The sequence below is a fragment of the Eptatretus burgeri genome, chromosome 10 (genome assembly GCF_056783735.1).
Source record: "Eptatretus burgeri isolate ZD-2024b chromosome 10, Ebu_testis_v1, whole genome shotgun sequence".
Taxonomy (NCBI): domain Eukaryota; kingdom Metazoa; phylum Chordata; class Myxini; order Myxiniformes; family Myxinidae; genus Eptatretus; species Eptatretus burgeri.
Genome location: NC_140970.1, coordinates 49,969,319 through 49,996,818, shown reverse-complemented (window position 1 = coordinate 49,996,818; position 27,500 = coordinate 49,969,319). Strand labels below are relative to the sequence as shown.

General features: G+C 45.0%; 1 protein-coding gene across 5 annotated transcripts in view; it reads left to right on the top strand.

Moving 5' to 3' along the window:
- Window positions 1-27,500, top strand: part of PRKDC (protein kinase, DNA-activated, catalytic subunit) — a 324,360-nt gene that overhangs the window by 75,783 nt on the left and 221,077 nt on the right. For 4 of the 5 annotated variants that reach the window (XM_085898246.1, XM_085898245.1, XM_085898247.1 and 1 more), the window contains exons 21-32: window positions 10,351-10,510; window positions 11,189-11,280; window positions 11,437-11,530; window positions 13,194-13,345; window positions 13,453-13,617; window positions 18,543-18,650; window positions 22,431-22,654; window positions 25,119-25,213; window positions 25,869-25,971; window positions 26,229-26,362; window positions 26,570-26,827; window positions 27,033-27,262. In XM_085898246.1, the coding sequence (XP_085754372.1) occupies window positions 10,351-10,510; window positions 11,189-11,280; window positions 11,437-11,530; window positions 13,194-13,345; window positions 13,453-13,617; window positions 18,543-18,650; window positions 22,431-22,654; window positions 25,119-25,213; window positions 25,869-25,971; window positions 26,229-26,362; window positions 26,570-26,827; window positions 27,033-27,262 (1,815 nt within the window). Of the gene's footprint in view, window positions 1-9,315; window positions 9,333-10,350; window positions 10,511-11,188; window positions 11,281-11,436; window positions 11,531-13,193; window positions 13,346-13,452; window positions 13,618-18,542; window positions 18,651-22,430; window positions 22,655-25,118; window positions 25,214-25,868; window positions 25,972-26,228; window positions 26,363-26,569; window positions 26,828-27,032; window positions 27,263-27,500 lie in introns of those variants that run through there. The other variant, XM_085898249.1, reaches the window with a different exon arrangement.

Here is a 27,500-nt window from a genome sequence, read left to right as displayed (position 1 = left end):
GACATTCCCATTATGCCCTCACTATCTGTTATTGTCCCATTGACCACCAAACCAACCCCAGAGGGCCGACTCAGCCTGTCACTCCTCCGACACTGGTAAAAATGAACATCAGTACACTGGCAATAGGGGCACCACATCAATGGCACAGTCATGCCCCAACCAATGATGCAACCAACAGCCAAAAAGGCAGCACACCACCAACATTTGACAATACACATAGCTTCTACTATCAATTTACCATTTTTTGACGAGCATACCTTGCGATGTTATATAGCCTCTTATTTTCAAATTGTCCCGACATCGTGTGTCGTCCTGTACACATATCAGGAATCCGTATATATATATATATATATATATATATATATATATATATATATATATATATATATATATATATATATATATATATATATATATATATATATATATATATATATATATATATATATATGTATATATATATATATGTATATATGTATATATATATATGTATATGTATATGTATATATATATGTATATATATATATATATATATATATATGTATATATATATATATATATATATATATTGTTATGCTTCTATTCTTGGCGAGATTGCATACTGCAACCGGCCTTCGGCACTCCATGGCCTTTGACAGCCAGCACCCCCTAAAGGGTAGTATGCGATGCAGTACAGGGGTTCAGTTCATTCTGCCATATTTTATATTTTCTCCGTGAGGCTCCAACCAACGTTTTACATTGGAAATTGTTTCCAACTCTGCTAAATTATCAATTATCTCTTACATGGGCCCTTTGCTATTATCCACAAGCCCGAAGTAAACTCGCACAAGTTCAAATTGTGCAATTTGAGATACCGCGGTGAAATTTCCTTTTAAACAAACTCATGAAAACACATGATTGACCTCAACCTACGATCACCGGTCTATGTCTCACTCTGCATGATGCCTGCGATAACTTGCTCACTCTCTCCAAAGGATATCGTGAGATTTTAAATGTTCATGAATCAATGCTATCAGACAGGCCATCCTATCAACGTCCATTCGAGGGGCTGAACGCACGTTAATGCATCGTCTGTTTGCGAATTTAACAGTATGAGCAGTGATGTACCATCTATATGTTATGTATGCAAATTTGTATTTTCACATCACACCATTACTTTCACCACTGATGCAAATGCTCACCTGCACCCACCACTTGCTCACCTGAACAAGGCTTTCCCCAAACACGGGAACAAACCTAATTTTGATTCATGACTCATGTCCCATCGAAGCCCTGCACCAAGAACTCACGAGACACGCATGTCTGCTGCCAAATCCTTGACCACACTCCACTTGCACACTCATTCCTGAAATGCACTTTGCCGTTTCAGCTCTTATCAAACGAAGCAAATACATATTTTCGCACACCTCTCTCTAATTTACTACAAACCATGGAGGTTCCAGAATGCACTGACCTGAACACAAAACCTCCCTTCAGCAATAACACCAGCAGCTCCACAATCATCACCCGCCCGGTTCGCCAACCAGCATGGCGACCCAAGCAAGACCATTCCACATTCTCACGTGTAATTTTAAAACACCTCTACAAAATGCCCCTCACGGTGCAACCCTCCATTCACATAAAAATGCTTTTTACCATCGTGACTGGTTTAAATCCTTCTAAGCTCATTCACATTAACTCATAATAGCTTTGTTATGCTCAAAGAATTGTCGTTTTCACCATTGATTACTGTGCACTTGTAATCATTCAAACAAAAATCAACCAATTCTTCTGGCTTCAACCCTTTTCCCCGACAAACGTTAATTTCCTTATTTCATTCAGTTTTACAAAAAAAATATTTCTCTTCCAAAACCAGTTTGTCCACTATTTCAAAGACGAGCTGCCTCCAGCTTCTTTTCCCCCTTATCAGGCAAATCTCGCACACGGCCTGTGACAAGCAGGCAAATTCACAGCAGGGTGTGTTCTTGCCTCCTGCCTCACTTTTTTTCCGTTATCTAATTTTCCCACAAAGATGTTTTAATTTTCCCATATCAATTTTGTTGACAATCAAATTTCTCTCCAGGAGGTCGGAACAAGTTTGTGGGCTTGAAGACTAGCTGCCCACCCTTTACCCTTCAGGCAAAGCGCACACATTCCTTCACTCCTCTGTAGAGCATCCTTTCCCCCTGACATGCATCATAAACAGCTGATACTGTGCAGCTGACTGAGATAGTCCCAGTGGTTGATATGCCGGGGAATGGGGAGTCGATGGTACTGTATCGGTGTGAGAGTACACCTGCCCCGATGCTGCAGACACCGGGACAGATGATGAGCCATGTCCTGTTATCTGGCTCGGTGCCGGCGCTGATGCTACCGCATCCTTAGCTTACCGCTCTGCACCTTCTAATTGACCCTGAAGCTTCAGAACCTTACCCGCCAAGGTTGTTTGCTTGACTGTGCTTGATTTTTTAATAGCTTTCTCTTGCCAGAACCCAAAATCCCAGCCAATTCCATGCCGTTTTCTTACTGGATCATCTATGGCGTCTTAGCAACTCTTCCCGCAGATTCTGCACTACTGGGAGGTCAAACGACCCACTCTCTGGCCACAGTGAGCCATCAACTGTCCATTTTACCCAGCAATCATTCTGCCCCACTGCTACCATGCCATGGAATTTAAACATATGGTAAGCAGGGGTATCCCGAGGAGGTTCTTTCTTCTCCTCTCGTCTTCCCGATCTGTTTCCCATCACTATTGCTGAACCCCTCCTGGAATTTTCTCGGGTCCGACTAGGCAGCCTCAGCCATATGCCCTCAGCCCTCAAACTCCCCTTTCCGGACCTTAAGATAGCTACCCCTTGATATATAACAAACAATTCTCTCTCCACACTTATCTTTACCGGTTCTTGGGCGAGGACGAGGGGCAGAAGCAGGGATGGACAAAACCTGAGGTGAGAAAGAGAATATATATATATATATATATATATATATATATATATATATATATATATATATATATATATATATATATATAATTTAAACTCCCCAGCACAAAGGCTTACTTTATTCAAATTGGCCACCGCGGCTATTCTCTTTGGTCACCAAGGGTCAATCCCCACCTCTCATCCACCTCGTCTCGCCCCTGCTCGCTGCGCCAATTGTCGAGGCGTGATCACCCTTCACTTAAGGCATGAAGACGTCGATGTACTTGAGAGAAAACTGTTTATTAAACATCAATCCGTGCGCACGGAAAACACACCCCAGGCACCACAATTCTTGCCTGAGGGACCCGGAGAGTGCTTCACTCGAATGGTTGAATCTCTCCTTCACATATACGCGATTTTTTCTCCAGCAAATAACAATGCAAAATTCCTTCTTTCACCCCAGGAGCCAGCTGGATTACCAGCTGGTTTATGTCCTGGTGATATATATCAAACAGATAAGCAAGATCAGAGGTTTTCCTCCCAGACTCTGCTACACAATGCTCCCTTGAATCACTCAAGGTTAAACCTTCCTATCTCACACACAATGTCCCAAGCAGGAATATATTTTAATTAACTGCAGGAGAAGTGAATTGAGTTGGGAAGAAACAAAGCTTTTAAGAAAAATTACCCCCGTGTGGGAGTGACCGTCATTTCTGCGAGAAATAATACCACAAGTTCTCAATGTTCAGTTATGACCGGACTACTGCGCAGCTCCATTGTGCAGCTCGAACTGCGCAGTTTGGTTAAAGATGACTCGGCATTTTGGCGCGCGTGCACGAAATTATATTTTGAAAATAAATGCGACGTTTACATTTCGGGTTTTGAAACTTTTGCACCTTCGGCGGAAAATGTATAAATATATAATATACAAGGTCAGCTGCTATGCAATGACATCATTCACTAACTTTTACCATGCCCAGTAGAGAATATATAGCCTCCTGAAGGTAGGGCAGTTTTTGCAAACTTTGAAGTCACGTGACGCGAAAACGAAAGCGAATATCAAAAATCCGGCCTGACCAAATTTAGATATTGTCCCATAGATTCATATGCCACAATCAAATTCAAGATTGCTTGAGAAATGTAGGAGATAGATTTTGAAAATCGTCATTTTCACATTTTTTGCCAAATTTGAAGTCACGTGACACGAAAACGAAAGCGAATATCGAAAATCCGGCCTGATCAAAATTTAGATATTGTCCCATAGATTCATTTGCTACAATCAAATTCAAGATCGCTTGACAAATGGCGGAGGAGATAAATTTGTAAATCGTCATTTTCGCAACTTCAAAGGCCTCGTGACCTTGACCTTGACCTTGACCTTCGGTGACCTTGAAAGTCATACCATCCTGTACGTCTCATCGACCTCAATCAGGATCACAAATGACCAGATCTCCCGCTTCAACTTCATTGTGAATGGACGGACAGACGGACGGATCAAAGGCCATCGACACCCATATTATTCGGTCATGCTCGAAGAGATGACCTAAAAAGGGACAAACCCCAACATATATCTTCTTCTTCTTTCGGCTGCTCCCGTTAGGGTCGCCACAGCGGATCATCCGTATGATCCGCACAGTGATTTGGCACATGTTTTACACCGGATGCCCTTCCTGACGCAACCTGGTCGCCTCTTATGACACAGGGATATGGTACACCTATTTTAACCGGGGTATACACCGGCCCAGTATACTGGCACTCATTTCGCCGACCTCGGAAGGATGACAGGCTGAGTCAAGCCCCTGGTGTATTAATTCAGTGGCCCAACGGGGCTTGAACTCAGAACCTCTTGGATCCCAAGCCGCTGCCCTAACCACTGCGCCAACACCAGGCTAAACCCCAACATACATTATATATATATATATATATATATATATATATATATATATATATATATATATATATATATATATATATATATATATATTGTTGTGGTTACCAAATTCGCAAACCACCATTCAGGTCCCTTAGGTGAGGTATCTCGGTAAGTGCATGTGTAGTTAGGCCCAAACCCGTTGTCTAGTGGGAATACATGTCATTTATGCGAGCTGCGACTCTTCAGGATAGCCGTTTTTCTTTTACTATCTTTATTTTGGACCAACCGCCATGATTACCACCACAACCACAACATCAACCACCAACCACAACGCCGCTTCACCACAACCGCCACGACCTTCACGTCACACCTCGCAACCGTAGCATCGCCACCGTTCTTGCCCCGCAGTGGGTACCGGTGTTGGACTCGTGCAGGGCGCGCGTCGAACAGCGTGTACAAAATCACGGATTTTGTGCTTCAAAAACGGATCAAAAACGACACACGCCCACTTTTTGCCATCCAATCGGTGAGCGAGGGGCGATTTGGCCCCGCCTCCAGGACGATCGATATATGCAAATTTGTGGATCAAAAAGCCTTCACGCCCACTTTTTCTCGGGCCAATGGGGAGCGAGGTGAAAGGTCAAAGGGAGGGGGTCAAAGGCGAAGCTACGGGGGGATAAAAGGACCGTGTTCGTCAGTCAGGAGAATGGAAAGTCGGAGAGTCCAGAGGCGGAGAGGCGGAGAGTCGAATGGAAAGTCGGAGAGTCCAGAGGCGGAGAGAGTGGAGAGTCGGAGAGTCCAGAGGCGGAGAGTCGGAGAGTAGGAGAGTCGGAAACAGAGAGTCAAGACTTCGCGGGCGGTGGAGCTGCTCGTCGTGTGCGTTGGAGTCGGAACGGAGGGGACGGAGCTGTGGAAAGGCAGCGACACCAGACGAGGGGGTGCTCGCGTCGGGAGCTGCACCCCAGGGAGGCCGACAGCGCGACCTGGCCGAGGTGGAGACGCTCGTCGCGGGATAATAAAAATCCTCTATACCCCGAGCATCAGCAACCCCCTCCTGTTTCCCCCCGCGCTGAGATAGTGCGACCAAGGGGGCCCCTTTCCCACCCCCTACCAGACACTGTCCGCGAGGTCCGCGGAGTTGAGGCGCCATCGCCGCTCCGCGTCTCATCACCAGACGGGTAGGCGCGACCCGGTCTCGGCCTCAGGCCCGCCTCATCCTTGAGGGTATTTCTTTTCCTTGGTTTTGGGTATGTGTTGTCGGCGCCGTCTGTGAAGTAGAATTGTATAAGTGTTGCCGTGTGCTCGGTAGTCGGTATTAGCTCTGCATTGTGTTTTCGCTTTTGCATTTGCTTTTTGTGTAAATTGAATTGTGTCTTTTCTGTGTGCATTTGGTGGAATTGTATTTGTGTGCTCCCGTGTGCCGCGAATAAATGTGCTTTGTGTTGAACTGTTTCCCGCTTCACTTCGTCTTTTCCTCTACTGAATCCCCATCTTGCTTCACGTAAAGGGTTGGTAGTGGGCTGAATACGCCCGATAATTAATCGAACCGTCGAGGTCAACGAATAACACCGCTCGGTTATCCCGATAGTACGGAACGGGTCGCTTAAGTGGCCCGTGTCCGAAGTCGACCTGCGGCGAGGTGCGATCGCCCGGTCTACCCTCCGCGTGGGTACTTAGGTAGGTCGAATTTGGCGAGCAACCCTATCCCACGCGGGGGCTGATTGGCTCGATCGCGGTGAGACCGAAAGGTCCACCCGTGACTGGTTCCCGGCGTTAGTCCGAGAGGGTCACGACTGGATTGTCCGTCCGGTGGGCGACGTGCCGCGATTCGAGTTACGTGGCCGTCAGCACGCCGGCGGGCGCGAAAACTGCAACAATATGTATATACAGTATATATGTATTTATATATGTTTATATATATTTATTTATATATTTATATGCGCATCTCCCATAAATGAATAGGAAAAAAAACCAAGCGCAAAAACGTCCGAAATTAGCCACAAAAAGTGATCGATCTTGCTTTGAGTCTAATCTGAACAGTAGAAACACCCCGACCATCCATGCCATTGGCATTTCCTACCTCTGAAAGCCTTTGTTGACTTTTTGCTGAAAAAGTTCGCCCCTCTGTGAGTTTTGAATTCCTCGTGTGGACCTCTTGTTTCTTCATACCGTACTCTTACCAAATCAATATCTCTCTAAATATATTGTTGCGGATTTCGCGCCCGCCGGCGTGCGAACGGCCACGTAACTCGAATCGCGGCACGTCGCCCACCGGACGGACAATCCAGTCGTGACCCTCTCGGACTAACGCCGGGAACCAGTCACGGGTGGACCTTTCGGTCTCACCGCGATCGAGCCAATCAGCCCCCGCGTGGGATAGGGTTGCTCGCCAAATTCGAACTACCTAAGTACCCACGCGGAGGGTAGACCGGGCGATCGCACCTCGCCGCAGGTCGACTTCGGACACGGGCCACTTAAGCGACCCGTTCCGTACTATCAGAATAACCGAGCGGTGTTATCGTCGACCTCGACGGTTCGATTAATTATCGGGCGTACTCAGCCCACTACCAACCCTTTACGTGAAGCAAGATGGGGGTTCAATGGGGAAAAAGACGAAGCGAAGCGGGAAACAGTTCAACAATAAAGCACATTTATTCGCGACGAACGGAAAGCACACAAATACAATTCCACCAAATGCACACAAAAAAGAAAACACAATTCCATTTACACAAAAAGCAAACATAAAAGTGAAAACACAGTGCAGAGCTAATTCCGACTACCGAGCACACGGCAACACTTATACAATTCTACTTCACAGACGGCGCCGACAACACATACCCAAAACCAAGGAAAAGAAATCCCCCAAGAATGAGGTAGGCCTGAGGCCGAGACCGGGTCGGGCCTACCCGTCTGGTGATGAGACGCGGAGCGGCGATGGCCCCGCAACCCGCGGGCCTCGTGGACAGTGCCTGGCAGGGGGTGGGAAAAGGGGCCCCCTTTGTCGCACTATCTCAGCGCGGGGGGAAACAGGAGGGGGTTGCTGATGCTCGGGGTATAGAGGATCTTTATTATGTGCGACGAGCGTCTCCACCTCGGCCAGGTCGCGCTGTCGGCCTCCCTCGGGTGCAGCTTCCTGCACGACGCGAGCACCCCCTCGTCTGGTGTCGCCGCCTTTCCACAGCTCCGTCCCCTTCGTTCCGACTCCAACGCACACGACGAGCAGCTCCACCGCCCGCGAAGTCTTGACCCTCTGCTTCCGACTCTCCTCTTCTTGACTCTCCTCTTCTTGACTCTCCGACCCCGTTCTGCTGACTCTCTCGTTCCCGTTCTGCTGACTCTCCTTTGCGACTCTCTTCTGACTGACGAACACCGTCCTTTTATCCCCCCCGTAACTTCGCCTTTGACCCCCTCCCTTTGACCTTTCACCTCGCTCCCCATTGGCCCGAGAAAAAGTGGGCGTGAAGGCTTTTTGATCCACAAATTTGCATATATCGATCGTTCTGGAGGCGGGGCCAAATCGCCCCTCGCTCACCGATTGGACGGCAAAAAGTGGGCGTGTGTCGTTTTTGATCCGTTTTTGAAGCAGAAAATCCGTGGTTTTGTACACGCTGTTCAACGTGCGCCCTACACGAGTCCAGCATCGGTGCCCATGAGTGGCGCGAGATGACGGTGATGCGATGGTGGCGAGTTGTGACGGTAAAGGTCATGGCGGTTGTGGTGAAGCGGCGTTGTGGTTGGTGGTTGTTGTTGTGGTTGTGATGGTGGCGATTGGTCCAAAATAAAGATAGTAAAAGAAAAACGGCTATCCTGAAGAGTCGCAGCTCGCATAAATGACATGTATTCCCACTAGACAACGGGTTTGGGCCTAACTACACATGCACTTACCGAGATACCTCACCTAAGGGACCTGAATGGTGGTTTGCGAATCTGGTAACCACAACAATATTCTGAGGTCGCAAACTCATCACTGAAGAAAGCAGGGAAACACACAAACAGCCGCGGTGATCAGGGAAGACACTTGGAGTGTGGATTGAACTTTTTCTAGCTCAGCTGTGGTTTACCTCGCTCATTGTACGTTTTCCAAGTTTCGGTTAACAATGCAAGGTGACAAACGAAAATGTAAATACCATATAGATAAATAACGACGTCGATCCAAGTCAGAAGAATAACCTCTCTGCGATGAGTCAGGAAAATTAATTGACTTTCTGCAGGAAGAGGACTTTTACAGTGAGTTTTGAATTCACGAAGAGTCAAAACCAGTTTTGAAACCGAATGTGAATCTTAAAATAGACTGGAGAATGACGACAACAACTTGATTTGGCCTGAGCGAGTCATCGGGAAAACCCGCAACGTCGGAAAAAAATCCATAAACAAGCCGCATCGTTATTTTAGCCGCAGAGGTCGAAGTTGAGGGAAAAAGTTGCGGCTAATAGTCCGAATTTTACGGTCGTGCTTCGGCTGGAAGACCACCACCAACGGCGTATCCCAATGAGCCTTATGTTGATTCAGAAGAAGGCTCAAAGATTGTTTGAGGAACGAGGGGCAGAACACACTAAAAGGTGTGTTCCGACTTGCGCGGAAAATCGCGTTACGACGCGTCGTAGGAACGGAACTTCGTCGTAAGTCGAGGACCCCGTGTGTGTTTGTGTGTGTGTATGTGTGTTTATGTGTGTTTGTATGTGTGTTTGTGTGTGTGTGTGTGTATGTGTGTTTGTGTGTGTGTGTGTTTGTATGTGTGTGTGTGTGTGTGTGTGTGTGTGTGTGTGTGTGTGTGTGTATGTGTGTGTGTTTGTGTGTGTGTGTGTTTGTGTGTGTTTGTGTGTGTTTGTGTGTGTGTGTGTGTTTGTATGTGTGTGTGTGTGTGTGTGTGTGTTTGTATGTGTGTGTGTGTGTTTGTGTGTGTGTGTGTTTGTGTGTGTGTGTGTTTGTGTGTGTGTGTGTTTGTATGTGTGTGTGTGTATGTGTGTGTGTGTTTGTATGTGTGTGTGTGTGTGTGTGTATGTTTGTGTGTGTGTGTGTGTGTGTGTTTGTGTGTGTGTGTTTGTGTGTGTTTGTGTGTGTGTGTGTGTGTGTGTGTGTTTGTGTGTGTGTGTGTGTGTGTGTGTGTTTGTGTGTGTGTGTGTGTGTGTGTGTATGTGTGTGTGTGTGTGTGTGTGTGTGTGTTTTAATTTTTATATTTTAAAAATAATGTTGCATTGGGTGAGCAACCTGTGAGTTGTTCATTTTCTCCGTGCTGGTTTGACTGATCATTTCTGTTTTGTTTTGTGTGATTCATTTGTTTCTCGTTCCAAAGTGATAATTGGCTATTGGAACACAACTATTCACTATGACCGCTGTTCTTTGTGCCAATTTCATTGTGCTACATTATTTGTTGTTCTGGGACTGTATATCGGTGGTTTCCTTTACTGTACGTCTTTCCTCATGCAACTGTAAGCACAGAATTGTGTACATTAAACAGTCACTGTTTATGGAATTTGGAAACGTTGGAAGCTTCCAAGTGTTGTGATTACTCGTTTCCTTTGTTTTTTTGCTCAATTGTGTTTTGAGGCACAACATGTATGTTCTTGAATGTGTCAGATGGCCTTGCGCCTCGGCCTCAGTTTTCCTCCTTTGGCTGAAGCTGCTCTTGTGGCTTTGGAGTGCTGGGCCATCACACTCCCGAGTGAGCTGCTGGCTCCACACCTTCCTACTCTGCTGCCTGCTCTCGAAGGATATCTGAATACAACTGAAATAAATGGTAACTTTATCATAATCATCTTTTTTTATGGAACTTGTTTTAAAAAGGTGCTGTAAAACGGAGTTGGTGCGGACAGAAGCAGAATAGGTAATGCAAATCATTCTCTGACTTGGCACACACAAGTCCAATCCTGCGATACACATTTATGAGTGTCTGTCTGTCTGTCTGTCTGTCTGTCTGTCTGTCTGTTTGTTTGTTTGTTTGTTTGTCTGTGGTGGGCAGGTTGGGTATGTGACATGGAAGAATTGATTCGATTTTGGTGAAGATCCGAATCTGGATCCGAGAATTTTTTTTCTGTGATTCTTCACCATCGAGTGATCATGCTAAAACGATATATATATATATATATATATATATATATATATATATATATATATATATATATATATATATATATATATATATATATATATATATATATAATGCATGATATCTCATAAAGTTGTGGATGGATTCGGATGAAACTTGGTGGATGAGTTGGTTAGGTGACAAGTACGAGCTGATTAAATGTTAGCTCAGGTCCGAATGCACATCCGGCATATCGATGGAATACAAAACGTGAACTGCTCATACTGGTGGAGGTATGTTCTCTACTGCGTGCTGTTCAACTTATTAATGTTATTCTGTGGAAGTCCTTTCATATCCACACGAAACCCCTTCCCTGCCACATACCACCAGGTGAAAATACTTGGAGGTTGTTGCCCCAGTCCTCATCCAGCAACAGGAAAGTTCCTGTGAAGTTGTTCAGCAAAACCAAATCTAAAGTCCTGGTGAGAATTTTTCATTCTCTTTCCTTGCACCCAAGAAGCGCTTTCTACATTAGTATGTGCATTCAGTTTTATCCTCATCGCTGACATGATTGTCGACGTTTATACCCATGCATCAATACCGTCGCTGCTTGATTTGATATGCATTTCTCATGTCAGCAAATGGAAGAAAGTGCAATGGCAAAGCTTCAGCTTCGTCTTCTCCGAACTCTGGGCTCACTTGGAGGTCGTCTCAACCGCTTCTTGATTACAGGTGACACGACGCACCGTCTCGTTTGCACTGCCCTTCAACTTGTAATTGTGTCGTCACTAACAAGGAGAATTTCCCAACCAAGTGTGGAGTTTATGGGTTTTTTTCTTTCTTCTTCGTCATTATCGTGTCTCATCAGAAGCAAATAAGTGTTTGTTAATCAGGCGTCCTCATATATTTATTATGAAATGCACATTTACACTCGATTTACATTGCATACAAAGATAGATATCATTTTGTTTTACTCAGTTGTCTCACCCACACAAAGGCTGTACTATGAAGCATACTTTTTTTTGCAGGATCTTTGTTTATTTATTTGTTTGTTTCTCTTTTTATTTATTATTTTTGTATACGTATGAAGCAATTTGGTGACCGTTTCAAGTTGCACTGAGGACATTAAAGCTCCACCATGATGTGTTGACTTGGTAACGCATGTCAACCAGACCAGGCCGGTCAAGCACATTACACCCTCCCTAAATATAGCCAGCTGCGTTTTCATCTACAATCTGACTGTGACAGGATATTTATTTTGTGGGGACTACCTCAGTTTCTTGAAGCTTAGAATCCCATTTTTGTATAACTAGTGCGTGGCCGTACGTGAAAAAATTAAAATAAAATAAAAAAAAACTTTCAAACCGCGTGCCAGAAACAACAACCACACAGGCCGTTCCTTCGCTCTCGCAAACGACGACTGGATTGGGGCATTGTGTTTATCTGTGAATGCGCATAAGAAATCTAGAAATTATTAGAATACAGTAAGTCATCACGATCCGGAAGTCCGTACGTTGTAACCCGTAATGGGAAACGCGGCTGAGGATCTCTTCCCCATCGGCCACGCCTACGCAGCACCGTGTCCTGTCATTGGTAACTAAATGGCGCCCTTTCCCCATCGGCCACGCCTACGCAGCACCGTGTCCTGTCATTGGTAACTAAATGGCGCCCTTTCCCTATCGGCCACGCCTACGCAGCACCGTGTCCTGTCATTGGTAACTAAATGGCGCCCTTTCCCTATCGGCCACGCCTACGCAGCACCGTGTCCTGTCATTGGTAACTAAATGGCGCCCTTTCCCCATCGGCCACGCCTACGCAGCACCGTGTCCTTTCATTGGTTTGGTAAATAAATGGCCATAACTTGGGAATCACTTGTCCGATTAATATCAAACCTTGAAAAGGCACATACTCAGGTCCCCAGCAAATATACCTGGCAAGTTTCAATTAGATCGGACCAGCGGTTGTCGAGAAGCAGCGGTCACAGACACAAGCACGCACACACACACAGACACACAGACACACAGACACACAGACACACAGACACACAGACACACAGACGCACAGACGCACAGACGCACAGACGCACAGACGCACAGACGCACAGACGCACAGACGCACAGACGCACAGACGCACAGACACACAGACACACAGACACACAGACACACAGACACACAGACACACAGACACACAGACACACAGATTGCTGGAATTATAGATAGATGTTGCCATTAGCTGTATTTAATCCCACAATCTCTGAGATGCCAGTCCAATAGGCAGCCATTCTACTTGTCAATTCAAGCCATGTCTAAATTTGATCAACTTCATTCGTGTCATTGTTCACCATGTCTTTACTTTTCTCTGATCATATCCACATCCAATGGCTTTTCTTGTTAGCCCGTGCAGTTGAGCAGCATGTCACCTGGGGTGGTGAGAAGCGTCTTGCATTCCCCATTCCCTTTTCGGACATGAAGCCCGTCATCCATTTGGATGACTTGCTGCCACGTACAGCTGAACTTGCCATTGGAGCTGCAGACAGACACACCAAGGTGATCATCATGCGACAATCTCAAGCTAAGAAGTCCTCGTGTAATTGCTTCTTCTCGTGTCAGATTGAGCAATAAGGTAATCCAGTGAATGTGCCTTTCCTTTACAGGTGGCTGCCTGTGAGTTTTTGCACAGCGCAGTGACTGTAGTCCTTGGTCGTATGATTCCAAGTCAAGCAGCCGAGGCGAGAGGGCAAACTGGACCACTCTCTCTGCGTGGTATACTTCGCAAGTTGCTACCCACTTTGCTGCATCTTGCTTGTGATGCTGATCCGGTCAGTTGTGGCATTACTTGGAAGGCAGAATTGTGGTCCTTTAGTATTTTTTATCTTTATTTTTAAGAAATATTAAGTATAATAAATATTGCACAACCAAATTAATCACCTCTACCACTGAAGGTGGACAGAGGCTGTGTATTGGATTCGCTAGATATCCCTTATTGTCGGGTTGTGTGTGTGTGTGTGTGTGTGTGTGTGTGTGTGTGTGTGTGTGTGTGTGTGTGTGTGTGTGTGTGTGTGTGTGTCTGCAACGCGAGGCTCCACAGCACAAACCAGCAAACCGATTTCGATGAAACTTGGCGACCAGGTGCCATATGTGCTGGGAATGTGCGCGTTTGAGTTTTGTTGCTAAGCAACCACCCGTTGCTATGCAGCGGCAGAAAAACCGCGTTCACTATTTTCAATACTTGTCCTACAGTTTTGAATGTGGAGAAATGAGACTTCGGAATTAAACACTTCGAGATATTTAGAAAATTTTACTCGAGCCGATTTTTGATTGAGGTTTTATTTTTCAAATGGTAGTCCTTCAAAAATCGGGTGTCTATTTACCGTCATTTTTTATGAGGGGCTTAGGAAAGTAGGCGGAGCTTAGGGAAAGTGGACGTGGTTGATGAAAAGTGGGAGTGGTGTAGGAAAGCGGGCGTGGCTTATGGAAAGTGGGTGTGGCTTATGAAAAAGTGGGCGTGGCTTATGAAAAATAATGTGTGGCTCAGGAGGTGGTCAAACAAGAGCATTGAGAGAAGTTTATCGGGTTTTCCGTCTGTTTGTCATTTACACTTTCCTCCATCTCCATTCTGAGGATTGCCAGTTGGCAAAATACGCAATTTTAGGAAAAATCTTGCCAGGCAGAGGAACAATTGTATGTGAAGCAATACGTCTTGGCAATGAATCTTCGTCGGTGGATCGGTCAGAATGAAAAGCATCGTATCCAGCGCTTCGATCCTAGTGGATCCCTCATCACCTACCGGCTTGTTCACACCTGTTTGTTCGTCTGTGAGCAGGATATCTTAAAAAGTTACAGACGGATTTCAACAAAAGTTGGTGTACAGGTTGGATGTGTGACAAGGACGAATTGATTATATTTTGGTGAAGATCCGCATCTGGATCTGGATTCTAGAATCTTAAAAGTGATTCTTCACTATTGAGAGATAAAGCCAAAAACGATATCATGATATCTCAAAAAGTTATTGACTGATTATGACAAAACGTGGTGGATGAGTTGCTCAGTGACAAAAACAAGCTGATTCGATTTTATTTCAGTTCTGGATCCAGATCCAGCCCATCAATGGAATGCAAAACGTAAATGGTTCAGCCTGGTGGAGGTAAGCGCTTGACAGTGTCGTTCGAGTTACCTCCACCACCGAAGGTGGACTGAGGTTAAGTTTTCACCCTTCTCTGTCTGTCTGTCGTTGAGCAGGATATCTCAAAACGTTGTGGATGGATTCAGACGAAACTTGGTGAACAGGTTGTTTTTGTGACAGGGACAAACTGATTAGATTTTGATGAAGATCCACTTCCAGATCAAGACACTATAATTGTCAAAGTGATTCTTCACCATAATTGAGAGATGCAGAGGCTTGCAAACGTATTGTTGTGGTTGACGAAATTCACAAACCACCATTCAGGTCCCTTAGGTGAGATATCTCGGTAAGTATATGTGTAGTTAGGCCCAAACCCGTTGTCTAGAGGGAATAAATGTCATTCATGCGGGCTGCGACTCTTCAGGATAGCCGTTTTTCTTTTACTATCTTTATTTTGGACCAGCCGCCATTATTACCACCACCAACCAGGTCTCAACAGCCATCACAACAACAACCACCAACCACAACGCCGCTTCACAATAACAACCACCAACCACAACGCCGCTTCACAACAACAACCACCAACCACAACGCCGCTTCACCACAACCGCCACGACCTTTACCGTCACAACTCGCCACCATCTCATCCACACCATCTCGCGCCACTCGTGGGCGCCGATGCTGGACTCGTGCGGGGCGCGCACCGAGCAGCGTGTTCAAAAACATCACGGACTTTCCGCAGAAAACGGATCAAAAACGACTCACGCCCACTTTTGTTCCGTCCAATCGGTGAGCGAGGGGTGATTTGGCCCCGCCTCCAGGGCGTTGGAGGGCGGTCGCTATATGCAAATTCATGGATCAAAAAGCATTCACGCCCACTTTTCCTCGGGCCAATGGGGGAGCCAGCAAGAGAGGTGAAGGGTCGGAGGCAGAGGGTCAAAGATGAAAGAGCGAAGCCACGGGGCTTATATAAACGGCTGCGTTCGTCAGTAAGAGTTCAGTTGGAAGTTCAGTTGAGAGTGTGCGGAGTTCAAGAGAGTCGTCGGTGGAGCTGGAAAGAAGTGGTACTAGTCAGAGCGAAGAGGACGGAGCTGTGGAGAGGTGACGGCGGCGAAGGCGGACGAGGGGGTGCTCGCGTCGGTGCCGGGAGCTGCACAGGGAGGGGCCAGCAATGCGACCGAGGTGGAGGAGGAGACGCTCGCCGCGGGACCCGAGACAGGGTGATATCCTCCTTCCCCCGAGCATCAGCAACCCCCTCCTGTTTCCCCCCCCCCGCGCTGAGATAGTGCGACAAAGGGGGCCCCCTTCCCACCCCCTACCAGACACTGTCCGCGATGCCCGCGGAGTTGAGGCACCACCGCCGCTCCGCGTCTCATCATCAGATGGGTAGGCCCGACACGGTCTCGGCCCCAGGCCCGCCTACCCCCCTCATCCTGGAGGGTGGTTCTCTTTTCTTTTGCTTTGGGAATATGTGTTGTCGGCGCCGTCTGTGAAGTAAAATTGTATAAGTGTTGCCGTGTGCCCGGTAGTCCGATAGATCTGCCTTGTTGCATTTGCTTTTTGTGTAATATTGCATTGTCTTCTTCTTTTACATGTGCTTTTGGTGGAATTGTATATGTGTGCTTTCCGTTCATCGCGAAATAAATGTGCTTATTGTTGAACTGTTTTCCCGCTTCGCTTCGTCTTTTCTTTCATTGAATCTCCATCTTGCTTCACGTAATGGGTTGGTCGTGGGCTAAAACGCCCGATAATTAATCGAACCGTCGAGGCCGACGAATAACACCGCTCGGTTATCCCGATAGTACGGAACGGGTCGCTTAAAGTGGCCCGTGTCCGAAGTCGACCTGCGGCGAGGTGCGGTCGCCCGGTCTACCCTCCGTGTGGGTACTTAGGTAGGTCGAATTTGGCGAGCAACCCTATCCCACGCGGGGGCCGATTGGCACGATCGTGGTGAGACCGAAAGGTCCACCCGTGACTGGTTCCCGGCGTTAGTCCGAGAGGGTCACGACTGGATTATCCGTCCGGTGGGCGACGTGCCACGATTCGAGTTACGTGGCCGTTCGCACGCCGGCGGGCGCGAATCCGCAACAGTATTCACCCCCTCCAAAGTTTTCCCATTTTGGTGCCACCTGAGCTTATTTCATGATGCTTTCAAATCAAATTTAATATGTGGAGTCTTCACAAACTACTCCAAATTGATAAAGCTAAAAAATGCAGATACAATGTGAATAAGTTAGATTAACAGAGAAGAATCAGATTCTTCTCAGTTGCATAACTATCCAAACCCTATGCCGAATTTACCCTAAATCACTTCAGGAGCAAATTATATACTTGAAAAGTTACAAAATAAGTGTAATAGGTTTCACCTGCATGTAATCAGTGATTTAACTTAAAAATTAAATTCCCCACTTATCTAAGGAGTTTTAAGGTGCAATTCACTTGATCAACCAACAAGATAAACTTGAAGACCAAGAAGATTTCCAAAGAAGTCAGACATAAAGTGGTGGAGAAGCACCGTTCAGGAGAGGGTTACAAATAGATTTCAGTCACTCCTTATCCCTTTCAGTACGGTGAAATCCATCATTAATAAGTGGACGAAGTATCGTACCACCCAGACTCTACCCAGACCAGGTCACCCATTCAAACGTATTTTGTGATCTTGTAAGGTTGGAAACTTATTTTGTGACCTAAACTTGGCCATACACATTTCTGTGCAATTTGATGTATGTGTCACATTTTTCATCATACGGGACAAGTTGGTCACTGTTATTCCAAGTTATATACCATATGTTGTGGGGCACAGAGAAATCGAGCCATGTTCTATTTCACCACGGCACTTTCTTCTTGCCTTTTGTCAATGGGCAAATACTGTACACATCATTAGCCAATGGATAAATGTATTGGGGATGGAGCTCAGCTGTGTGAGAGTTGAGGGGCAAAAACAATATTTGTAAGGTCTGCCATTGTATGCATGCTTTCTTGTGTAGAACAAAAGCTGTGCACAACACCAAAGAGACATGCTGTATCGTCTAAACCAGTTGCCCAGGATATGTCCATCTTTACTTGCTCGGTTTTAATACCACCTGACATTAAAAAAAACTGGTGGTGGTCCCATAATATTAAATAAAGGTCATTGGGGCAAAATGTGGTGTTTCTATTGTCAAATAGGTTCGATGATGCCCATTTACTTTTTGGCCCAGGGGTAATGCAACAGGGCTTTTTCCACTAAACCTCCAAGCCACTCTGACTTAACTCAGGTTAATGTATAGATTAAAATTTCATCAACTTCACCTCTGAACTTCTGTTAAATCCTTGCTGCTGAACTTGTGTAACATGCGAGCTTTATGGAGATATGCACTAGTATCATAAAACCAGTTAATACAGTGTGCATCATGAATTTTACATCACTTATACAGTACTTTCTGCCATGTGATAGTTTTGCTTTTGATGAATAAATATGAATAATGCTGTCATGTATGGGATCCATTGTCATCGATATACCTCAATTATGTAAGGATCTCAAAAGTACATTTAAGCATCTTCAAAACGCATATGTGATGTGTCAGAGTTTCTGTTGATGCAATTGAGGTAATCTGTGCATAACCATCTGTGTCCCTGCAGGTTCCGAAGCAGATGTTCGAGCCGCTCGTCCTACAGATGATCCATTGGTTTACGAGCAGCAACACCTTTGAGCAACCTGAAACTGTGGCACTGCTCAATTCTCTCCTGGTAACTGAAAGATAATGGTAACAACATTTGAAACTAGAACTGCTATTGTCTTCCAAGCAGTCCGAATCTGTCAGCGACATGGAACCCCATTAGTATGTTTTCTGAGAAAATGGAGCCCATATCCATCAGCAGGAAAAAAAAAATACTTAAAGTATGTTGCTTTTTGTGGCCATTCGTCATCAGTGGGCCAAATTACATAGAGTGACTACTTTTGTCAAATTTCAGTGTTTTGTGATTACATCACATATTCGACCGATAGTGAGTTTCCAGAGTTTTTAGCGCAGAAGCTTCAAACTCACACTTCAGTACTGCCTCGGGGTGCTTAAAAAATACAACCATCCTTTTCGTGTTATCAGGCTCATATGGCTGCCAAAGCAGTTTCACTGGCTAAGCGCTAAGGGGTACAATCCGAGATTGGTCACCACTCCGACGCAGGATACATGAATGCCTCATTTGTTCCCAGATCTTGTACTCATTTTGCCAACTTCGGAAGGATCACAGGCTGAGTCAGGCCACCTGATGATACTTATGGAATGATAGGAGCTTGAACTCAGGACCTTAAGATCTGAAGCCAGCCACCTTAACCACAAAGGCACGACCACTTCTAGGGGTGCTTAAGCTGTCTGCCAACTTTCATGGCGACCAATTTGGTAGTTCTGAATAACAAGGTTTGTTATGTTTGTGACAAAATCCAAGATGGCCACCGATCCAGGACAAAATTTAAAAAATCAAAATCTGTTCAGAACTTCAGACCAAGTTCCAAGGGTATGTTGTAAACATGCACAGACTGGCATAGCCAGCTGTAATTTTTTTTTTTTTTTAAAGTAGTTTCACAAAAATCGGTGGACCGAGAATAATAATAGGCTTCCTGCCTTTCGGCTTGGAAGCCTAATACAATTAAATTTATGAGTTCCCTTTCAAGGAAAAAGGATGATCATGTCATACTGGGAGAGATGTGTCCACTTGGTCTTTCTGTTCCGAGTGTTCTACGGGAAGCTGAAAGCCATCGTGGAGGGTGAATCATCTCATCTACTTATTTAGCAATCCTCTTGAAGAAATTCAGGCACTCAAACTTTTGGGCCTCATCATCAGGCATGATCGTTCTTGGGCAAACTACAAACCTAAGTTTCCCTCCAAAGCCAGCCACCAACTGGGAATCCTCTGTTGTGCAAAGTCCTTCCATTGCACGTGACAGAAGTTTTCTTGATCGACAACGCCGTCATCCTCAGCTTCATGGAATAGTGCTCTTCCCTCTGGACTGGCACCCCTACCTCACACCTTTCTCAGGTTGATGCCATGGATACCGTTTCCTTTAACATCATTTGTATCTTCCACGATTAATCTGAGCCTCTGGGCCAATCACTTTCACATTGTACACAGGTTGTTGGTAAATGTCTTCTATTGCCTGCTCTTTGATCTACAACTCTTTGTCCTTTCTGTGGTCTGTCACCTCCCTCCCTCCCAAGCTTCTGCAGGTGTAGGTGGTCTGCCATTAACCCCCTCCTGCTGAAACTCCCAAATTCCAGACTGACTGCTCACCTCCACTCATTTGTTCCTCTTCTTTTTCCCACCTGCAGAACTAACTTCCTCAGTCTCTTCAATCTCATTATTCCCTCTTGGGCTTTAAAACAGTTGTTCACCCCCAACTCAGGTCATCCCCCCCATCCACAACCATAATATTTGATGCCTTCATTAACCGTCCCCAAGCCCAACCCTTTGTGGGTTTCCAGTTTTTGAGGGCTTCATTGTGGTCTCGGTAATAGCGCTAATAATAATAATAATAATAATAATAATAACAATAATAATACAAATTTGGTTTTGTTTTCGTTTCTGTTTTGTTATTCGTGTTTTTCGTCAACTTTTCTGTCCCGATTCATGTCCTGTTGTGTTGAATCCTTTGACTCGTCTCTTGATCTGTCGGGCCTACCTGTGGTAGTCAAGTGGACGTGCCCTCCGTCTTCTGCCTCATTCTCGCTTCCTTGTCCTAGTTGGTGCTTCTGGACTGTCAGCTTCGTCCTTTTTCCCTCTGTGCTCAAAAAATTAAAGCAAGGTGTATCTACTCCTTCACCCCCCAGCAAATATCATCAATGTTAATAAAAGGCAATGTGTGTGTGTGTGTGTGTGTGTGTGTGTGTGTGTGTCTGTGTGTGTCTGTGTGTGTCATTGTGTCAGTGTGTCTGTCTCCTCCATAACTCCAAAACTATAAAATCTAGCAGCCTGAAACTTTGCATGCATACGAAGAAAACTCCAAAGAAGTGCAAGAGTAAAAATTGGGGGTTTGGGTTAATTAAAACACCCCTTTTGAAGATAATTAATGGCCTTATTTAATTACGAGCAAATACAACCCATCGCTTCGCTGATGGGTCAAGAGTTGGGGGGAGGTTGGGAGAGCGACACTTCACCAAACATTGCTATTCACTGCCGGAGGGAGGGGTGCAACACACACACACACACACACACACACACACACACACACACACACACACACACACACACACACACACACACACACACACACACACACACACACACACACACCGTTTTATTAGTATAGATTATATTATTATTTCTAGCAGTCGGAACTGCTGCTCGGATCAATTCAGTTTTTATAAGTCAATGAATCCCCAGGTCACAGCAGGATAGCTGAGAGGTATGCATGCTCACTCTAAGCTGTCTTGCCTGGGTTTGAATCCCGACCCAGCTATAAACTGTCATCCCGGCGTTTCACAGGCAGGGTGCTTCATCAATGTGTGTGCCGTCTCTCGGATGGACGTTCAACTGGGTGTCACATCTGCCCGAACCTCCCCCCTCCACTCCCCCTTCCCTTTGTCCCCCTCCCCTCTCTCCCCCTCTCCCTCTTACCCCTCTACCTCCCTCTCTCTCCCACCCATCTCCCTCCCATCCTGATCCCTCTCTCTCCCACCCATCTCTCTCCCATCCCGATCTCTCTCTCTCCCACCCATCTCCCTCCCATCCCGATCTCTCTCTCCCACCCATCTCTCTCCCATCCTGATCCCTCTCTCCCCCACCCATCTCCCTCCCATCCCGATCTCTCTCCCATCCCTGTCCCTATCCCTCTCTCTCTCCCACCCCTGTCTCTTTCTCCGACCCCTCTCCCTCTCTCCCCCTCTCCCTCTCCACCTCACCTCTATCCTCTCTCCCTCCTCTCCCTCTTTCTCTCCCCCCTAATATTCCCGTCAACGAAGCGACGGGTTGTATTTGCTCGTTCTTTTATAAATAAAGCTGGTGTGTCACATTGGCTCTGGACCAAACAAGGCCACAAGTATCCAGAATAACCTTCCCAATGTAAGAATAGCACTTGAAGTTTCTCTGTTTACTCGACAGAAGCACATCAAGTCAGCAGTGCCCACTAATAGGTGGTAAAATAGGTTTCCAGATTGGAAGGCGCATGTATAAAGAAATCATTAAATTTATTATCAATATCTTTTTTAAAAAAAATCTGTATTGTTGACATTATTAATCTTCAAATTGAATTCTCTACCCTTCGTTTTATTCTTCCCAAAATAATCCATGGGTTTTACTACTTTCCACAATTTTAAGCGGTGTGGCCGCTTCAATATCTGGTATGTCTATCCGTCCGTCTGTCAAATTTTTTTGAACACGTGCCGTCACTGAATTGACACAAGGGGGAGCTCGAGTTTACTATCACCTTGGTATTGTTATATTTGACCTATTAAATCCCTCAAAAAAAAATCTTTCACTTTATTTTATTTGAATAGCCTTTCTCACCCCTTCCTCCCATTTCATCACTTGTCCCAGGATGGTGTTTGTGATCCCACGAATGCCAGTCTTCGGGATTTCTCTGGCCAGTGTTTACACGAGTTCCTGTCCTGGTCTCAACGTCAAACAAAGCCCACCTCCTCCTCTCCTTCCCCACACTGCAAATCATTGCTGAAAAGGCTACAGAGCCTCGCATTGCACCCATCCTCCTCTCATCGCCTCGGTGCTGCCCTCGCCTTCAATGCTGTCTACACAGAAATCAGGTTCAAGTGTCACCGCATCATACTATACTTCGGCCATATTTGTTTTGTTGCTACTTTATTCATGCTTCAGTCACATTTGGCTCGGCGGCTGTAGGGTCTAAAATATCTACGGCCACTAGCAATTATAGGGCGGCCACAGTATCTCCACGGTCACATAATGTAGCAGTCACATATGTTTTTTTTATTTTTTGGGTCGCCGCAAGGGGTATTTAGAAATTGTGGAGACCGAAAACGTGGGGGTGCCGTACGGTCTTTGATTTGATGTCGCACGGTGACCTTAGGGCGTCCCTGTGGCGGCCATAGAATTTTCAAGGCAGACGCAAGGTAGCCTCAAGGTGCCCGCAAGGCGACCGCAGGGGGGCCCAAAGGCGAACGTGGAAATAGTGCGGCCGCCATAATTTTTGGGGGGTTGGCAAAATTCATTTTTCATTGATAAGAGCCTACGGAAAACGCACGAATAACGCAAGCCCACCGTACGCCCTACGTACGGTCGACGTGGAACACATCTACGTCATCCTATGGCTTGTCGAATTGCTACGTCCAACCGAGAAATGAAAAAAGTTATAACTCCGCACTTTAATTCCACGGAGACCCCTACGGCCTGTTAAAAATAGCCATACGGCGTAAGGCCACCCTGAGGCCACCTCAGAAACTCTGCGTCCGCCGCACATTTCTGTCAATTCAGGGGGGGGGGGTACGGCCGCCATATCCTAGCCGTAGAGCAAATGTGACTCATGCCTTAATAACTCAAAATACTTCATTCTCTTGTGACAAACTAGCAGTGTCAAAATGATAGTGTTGATCTACGATACTGTGCAAAAGTTTCTGTTATTTTGACTTATATGTTGTGTTATTCCCCATTATTAAACATTTGTAGGAAGTAATAAATGTGCAAAATAGGTGTACAGTATAATTACTCAAATTTCTGTGAAAGTCAATTTAGTACTGCAGTTACCTTTAACAATAATAATACCGTTCCTTTTGTGCCATAAAGGCACATAGGGCTGCCAAGGCAGTTTCATTGGCAAGGAGTACAGTACTGGACTTGTCGCCACTCCGACGCACGTTACCCTGAATGGTTATCACCCCAGGTGCACTGGTACTCATTTCGCCGACCTCAGAAGGATGATTGGCTGAGTCAACCCCACCTAGTGTTAATTTAACGGTTGACAGGTTCAAACTCAGGACCCTAAGGTTCCAAGCCAGCCCACACCAGGCTTGTACAGTTAGCTTTAAGTATATAAAATTAATTTGGAAATTTAATTTTTTTTGGTTGTACATATTATATTATCCTGTGCTGGTACGTTCCACTTATAACAAAGGAAATATGCAGGGAACAGTTTGTGGATTTTTCTACAGTAAATAATAATAAATTATTGAAGTCATCAACATCAGTTATATTAATACGAATTACAAGAGACCACAATAAAAGTTGTGAATTAGTGAATATGTTAAATTTGTTAAATCATCAGCTTTGTTCCCTTGCTTGAAAGTCTATGAGTGGATTCACAAATGTGCCAAGGAAGCAACTTTAAACAAAACAGCATTTGAAGATCCAAACTCTGCGAGAAGGGCACACGATGAAGAAAATAGCAGAAAGGCTGAAGATCTCCTCCAATCATGTGAAGTACACATTGCAGCGCTGAAAGAAACTGTCTCTGTACAAGACAAGAGAAGGCCAGGAAGGCCCAGAAGAACCTCCCCCAAGGTAAGATAAGCACTTGAAGTTTATCAGCTTGCGTGACAGAAGAAAATCAAGTCAGCAGCTGACAAATGAAACGAGGGCAGGCCTGAACATCAACACCTCGTCCAGCATTGTGCGCAGAAGGTGGATTCCAGTAGATCTCCACATCAGAGTTACGACAAATAAACCACCGCTGAGGCCCAAGACAAAAACTAGATGACAAAACCAAAAAAGATATCAAAACTACACTGATTATACAAAAGTAGAACATTGCGACATCCATGAGCATTTCATTTTCCTTTGTTGTTGGTGGCTTTCAATCCCTTGTCCATGTCATCTCCCAAATTTTTATCCCTGATAACCCTCCCCCCCCCCCCCCATTTTTTTGTTTTGTTTCTGGCACCCTCACCTTTCCCTCACCTTTTATATCTGACATTTTCCTCTTCCTCAGCATTCATTTATCTCTACGTTTGAGCCATACCACTTTGCAGTACCATCATAGTCGATATACCTTTAGTATATACCATCCAGTATATTCTTGATCTTTATATGACCAATTGAATTAGATTGATGAACATTTTATTGCATTTCACGAATCAACAAATATGTTTCTTCTTCAAACAGAATCTCAATTTTCATTTCAGACAATAATCTGTTTCTCTTGTATTCCTTTTCCCCCGTCACCCATTCTCATTTCCTCAATGCCGTTTATATTCCAATCTCTCTGTCATTAATTTCTATTTTCTACCTCCTTTTTTGCAATGGTTGTGTTGATCGTAGGAAGGACGAGTCCTTGGTGAATCAGTTCACTCTTGAGTTCTTGGTGGTGTTTGTGCTCAGCCTGGCCTTGACAAATATGGACCTGAGTTCATCTGGTGAGACTAATATCCACTACTTTTAAAACCCTGGTTGTAGACCATATAGTCAAGGAAAGCTATGGCTTAAATGGTTGTACAAGAAATGGCTGAATACATATATATATATATATATATATATATATATATATATATATATATATATATATATATATATATATATATATATATATATATATATATATATATATATATATATATATATATATATATATATGGACTTTGGTGAACCGTACCAGCTCAGATGGCAGAGCAATGGTGCGGTTTACTCGAGGACCTGGGTTCAACCTCCCGTCTGGATGTGTAATTTTTCCCACATATATATTCTTTGCCTGTTTAATGATAATCATATTTTGTTGGAAAAAAATTTTTTTCTCATGTTTTCTCAACAAATATGTTGAATTTTCTCATGTCCATGGAAACACTTTTGCTCCGTTGAAGGGTTAACATCGTAAACATCAGCTTCTTTGTGGTTAGCACACCTTGATTAACGTTTTGTTGATTCCATGCACCGTTCTACCTGTCTGCCAATGCAGAATGACACTTACCTTCAAGGTTATGTCATGTCAGTGGCAGATGTTGCTGATGAGGTATTTGTATGACATCTTTTGTGTAAATACATGTTCATTTGGAACTTTTGTTTCTCCATCTCTAGACACAGTGCAGCAGTGTGGCTTGGCACTTGACCACCTCACACAAATTGTGCAGCACAATCTGGAATTGTTTGTTGAACCCAACGACTCCCGCCGGGTTCCTCGGTAACAACATAGTTCTTTGGTCAATAATAAAGCTGTCAAGAAATAAAGCTGTTTGCACGAATTTTGTTTTGACGTGTGTGTGTGTGTGTGTGTGTGTGTGTGTGTGTGTGTGTGTGTGTGTGTGTGTGTGTGTGTGTGTGTGTGTGTGTGTGTGTGTGTGTGTGTGTGTGTGTGTGTGTGTGTGTGTGTGTGTGTGTGTGTGTGTGTGTGTGTGTGTGTGTGTGTGTGTGTGTGTGTGTACACACATTTGCATGCAGTGGATTCCCCCTTGACAGCCCAGTAACTCTTAAGGAACTGATACATTGGCTGCTTCAACAATGTGGTCGTCCTGTCGCCCAGTGTCGGCATAAAGCCCTTGAGATTTTCTGCTGCTTCGTGCCCTTGTTACCAGGTTAGGTCTTGTTTTCATGGCCTTATCTATTTAGATTTTCTTTGTACAATTACATTTTTTTTCATTGCCTCCCTGTTTTAACTCGCTGCTTTTAACTACAAACTTACCTCATTTAATTTCCTTCCAAATCCTCAGTATTTATAAGTTCAGATTGATTTATTGACAAAGTAATTTTTCTCTTCCACCATGTCTCCATTTGCTCTTCAGGTCATCCAACTGTGAGCAATTGGCTGGCGGGGCAATTGGGCATCAAGGGTTCCAGCTTTCTCATTAGCTGTTTGGAAGGAGGTGGTGGTATGGAAGGTGGTGGTGAACCAGGGAAAGGAATCCTGTATCAGCCGTACCCAAGTGAGCCGTTGACACAACTTGGGAATTTACTTTGGCTGGAGAGACTGTTAGCACCGCTGGACTGCTATGCTACGCTGTTGGGAAACAGACTGGTTAGCCCCGAAGAGCTATTTGCAGGTATGTGTTCCCTTGCATGTTGAGACGAGCATAATGTTTAAGTATCGGAATGAACAGCCTCGAAACTTCCTTATTACGAAGTAATCAAATTTAATATTGTGATATCTCTCTAATATGTTGGCTGGAAGCATTTTGTGCATTAATTTTGATGGCCTATCTTCATCATAGGTTCATACCTTGTGCAATTTCATATATTTGTCTGCAGGGCCGGATTGCCGGTCTCGCTTGCCTCAGGCCTTGGCCTACTTCATTGAGCAAATGGTGAATCTTACCACTACGAGTCCTTTCCAGCCTTTCAATTCATCTGGGACTTATATGGCGACTGTCAGTCCCACTGAACGCCAAGTGTACGTGCACACACGATTTACTGTTCTGGTTCGCTTCTTCGAATTTGTTACGACTGTGGCTGAGAGCTGTCCACTCCACTGCCATAAGGTTCGGCCTGTGTGTGACTGTGCACTGTATGCATAATATGTATATGTTGCATTTTATGCAGAGGGAGCAATAGTTACATGAAGAATTTAGATTCCAGGCATAAAGTGTTTCCCGTAAAGGGATGGATGTTGGCTGACTCGGCGACAGCTCGGTTAAGGCGTCCCATCTCTCATCATTTTAATTTAAAATTTCCGTTGTAAAAGTTGGGTTTCCGATTCAATTGGTCTGTCTTGGTGGG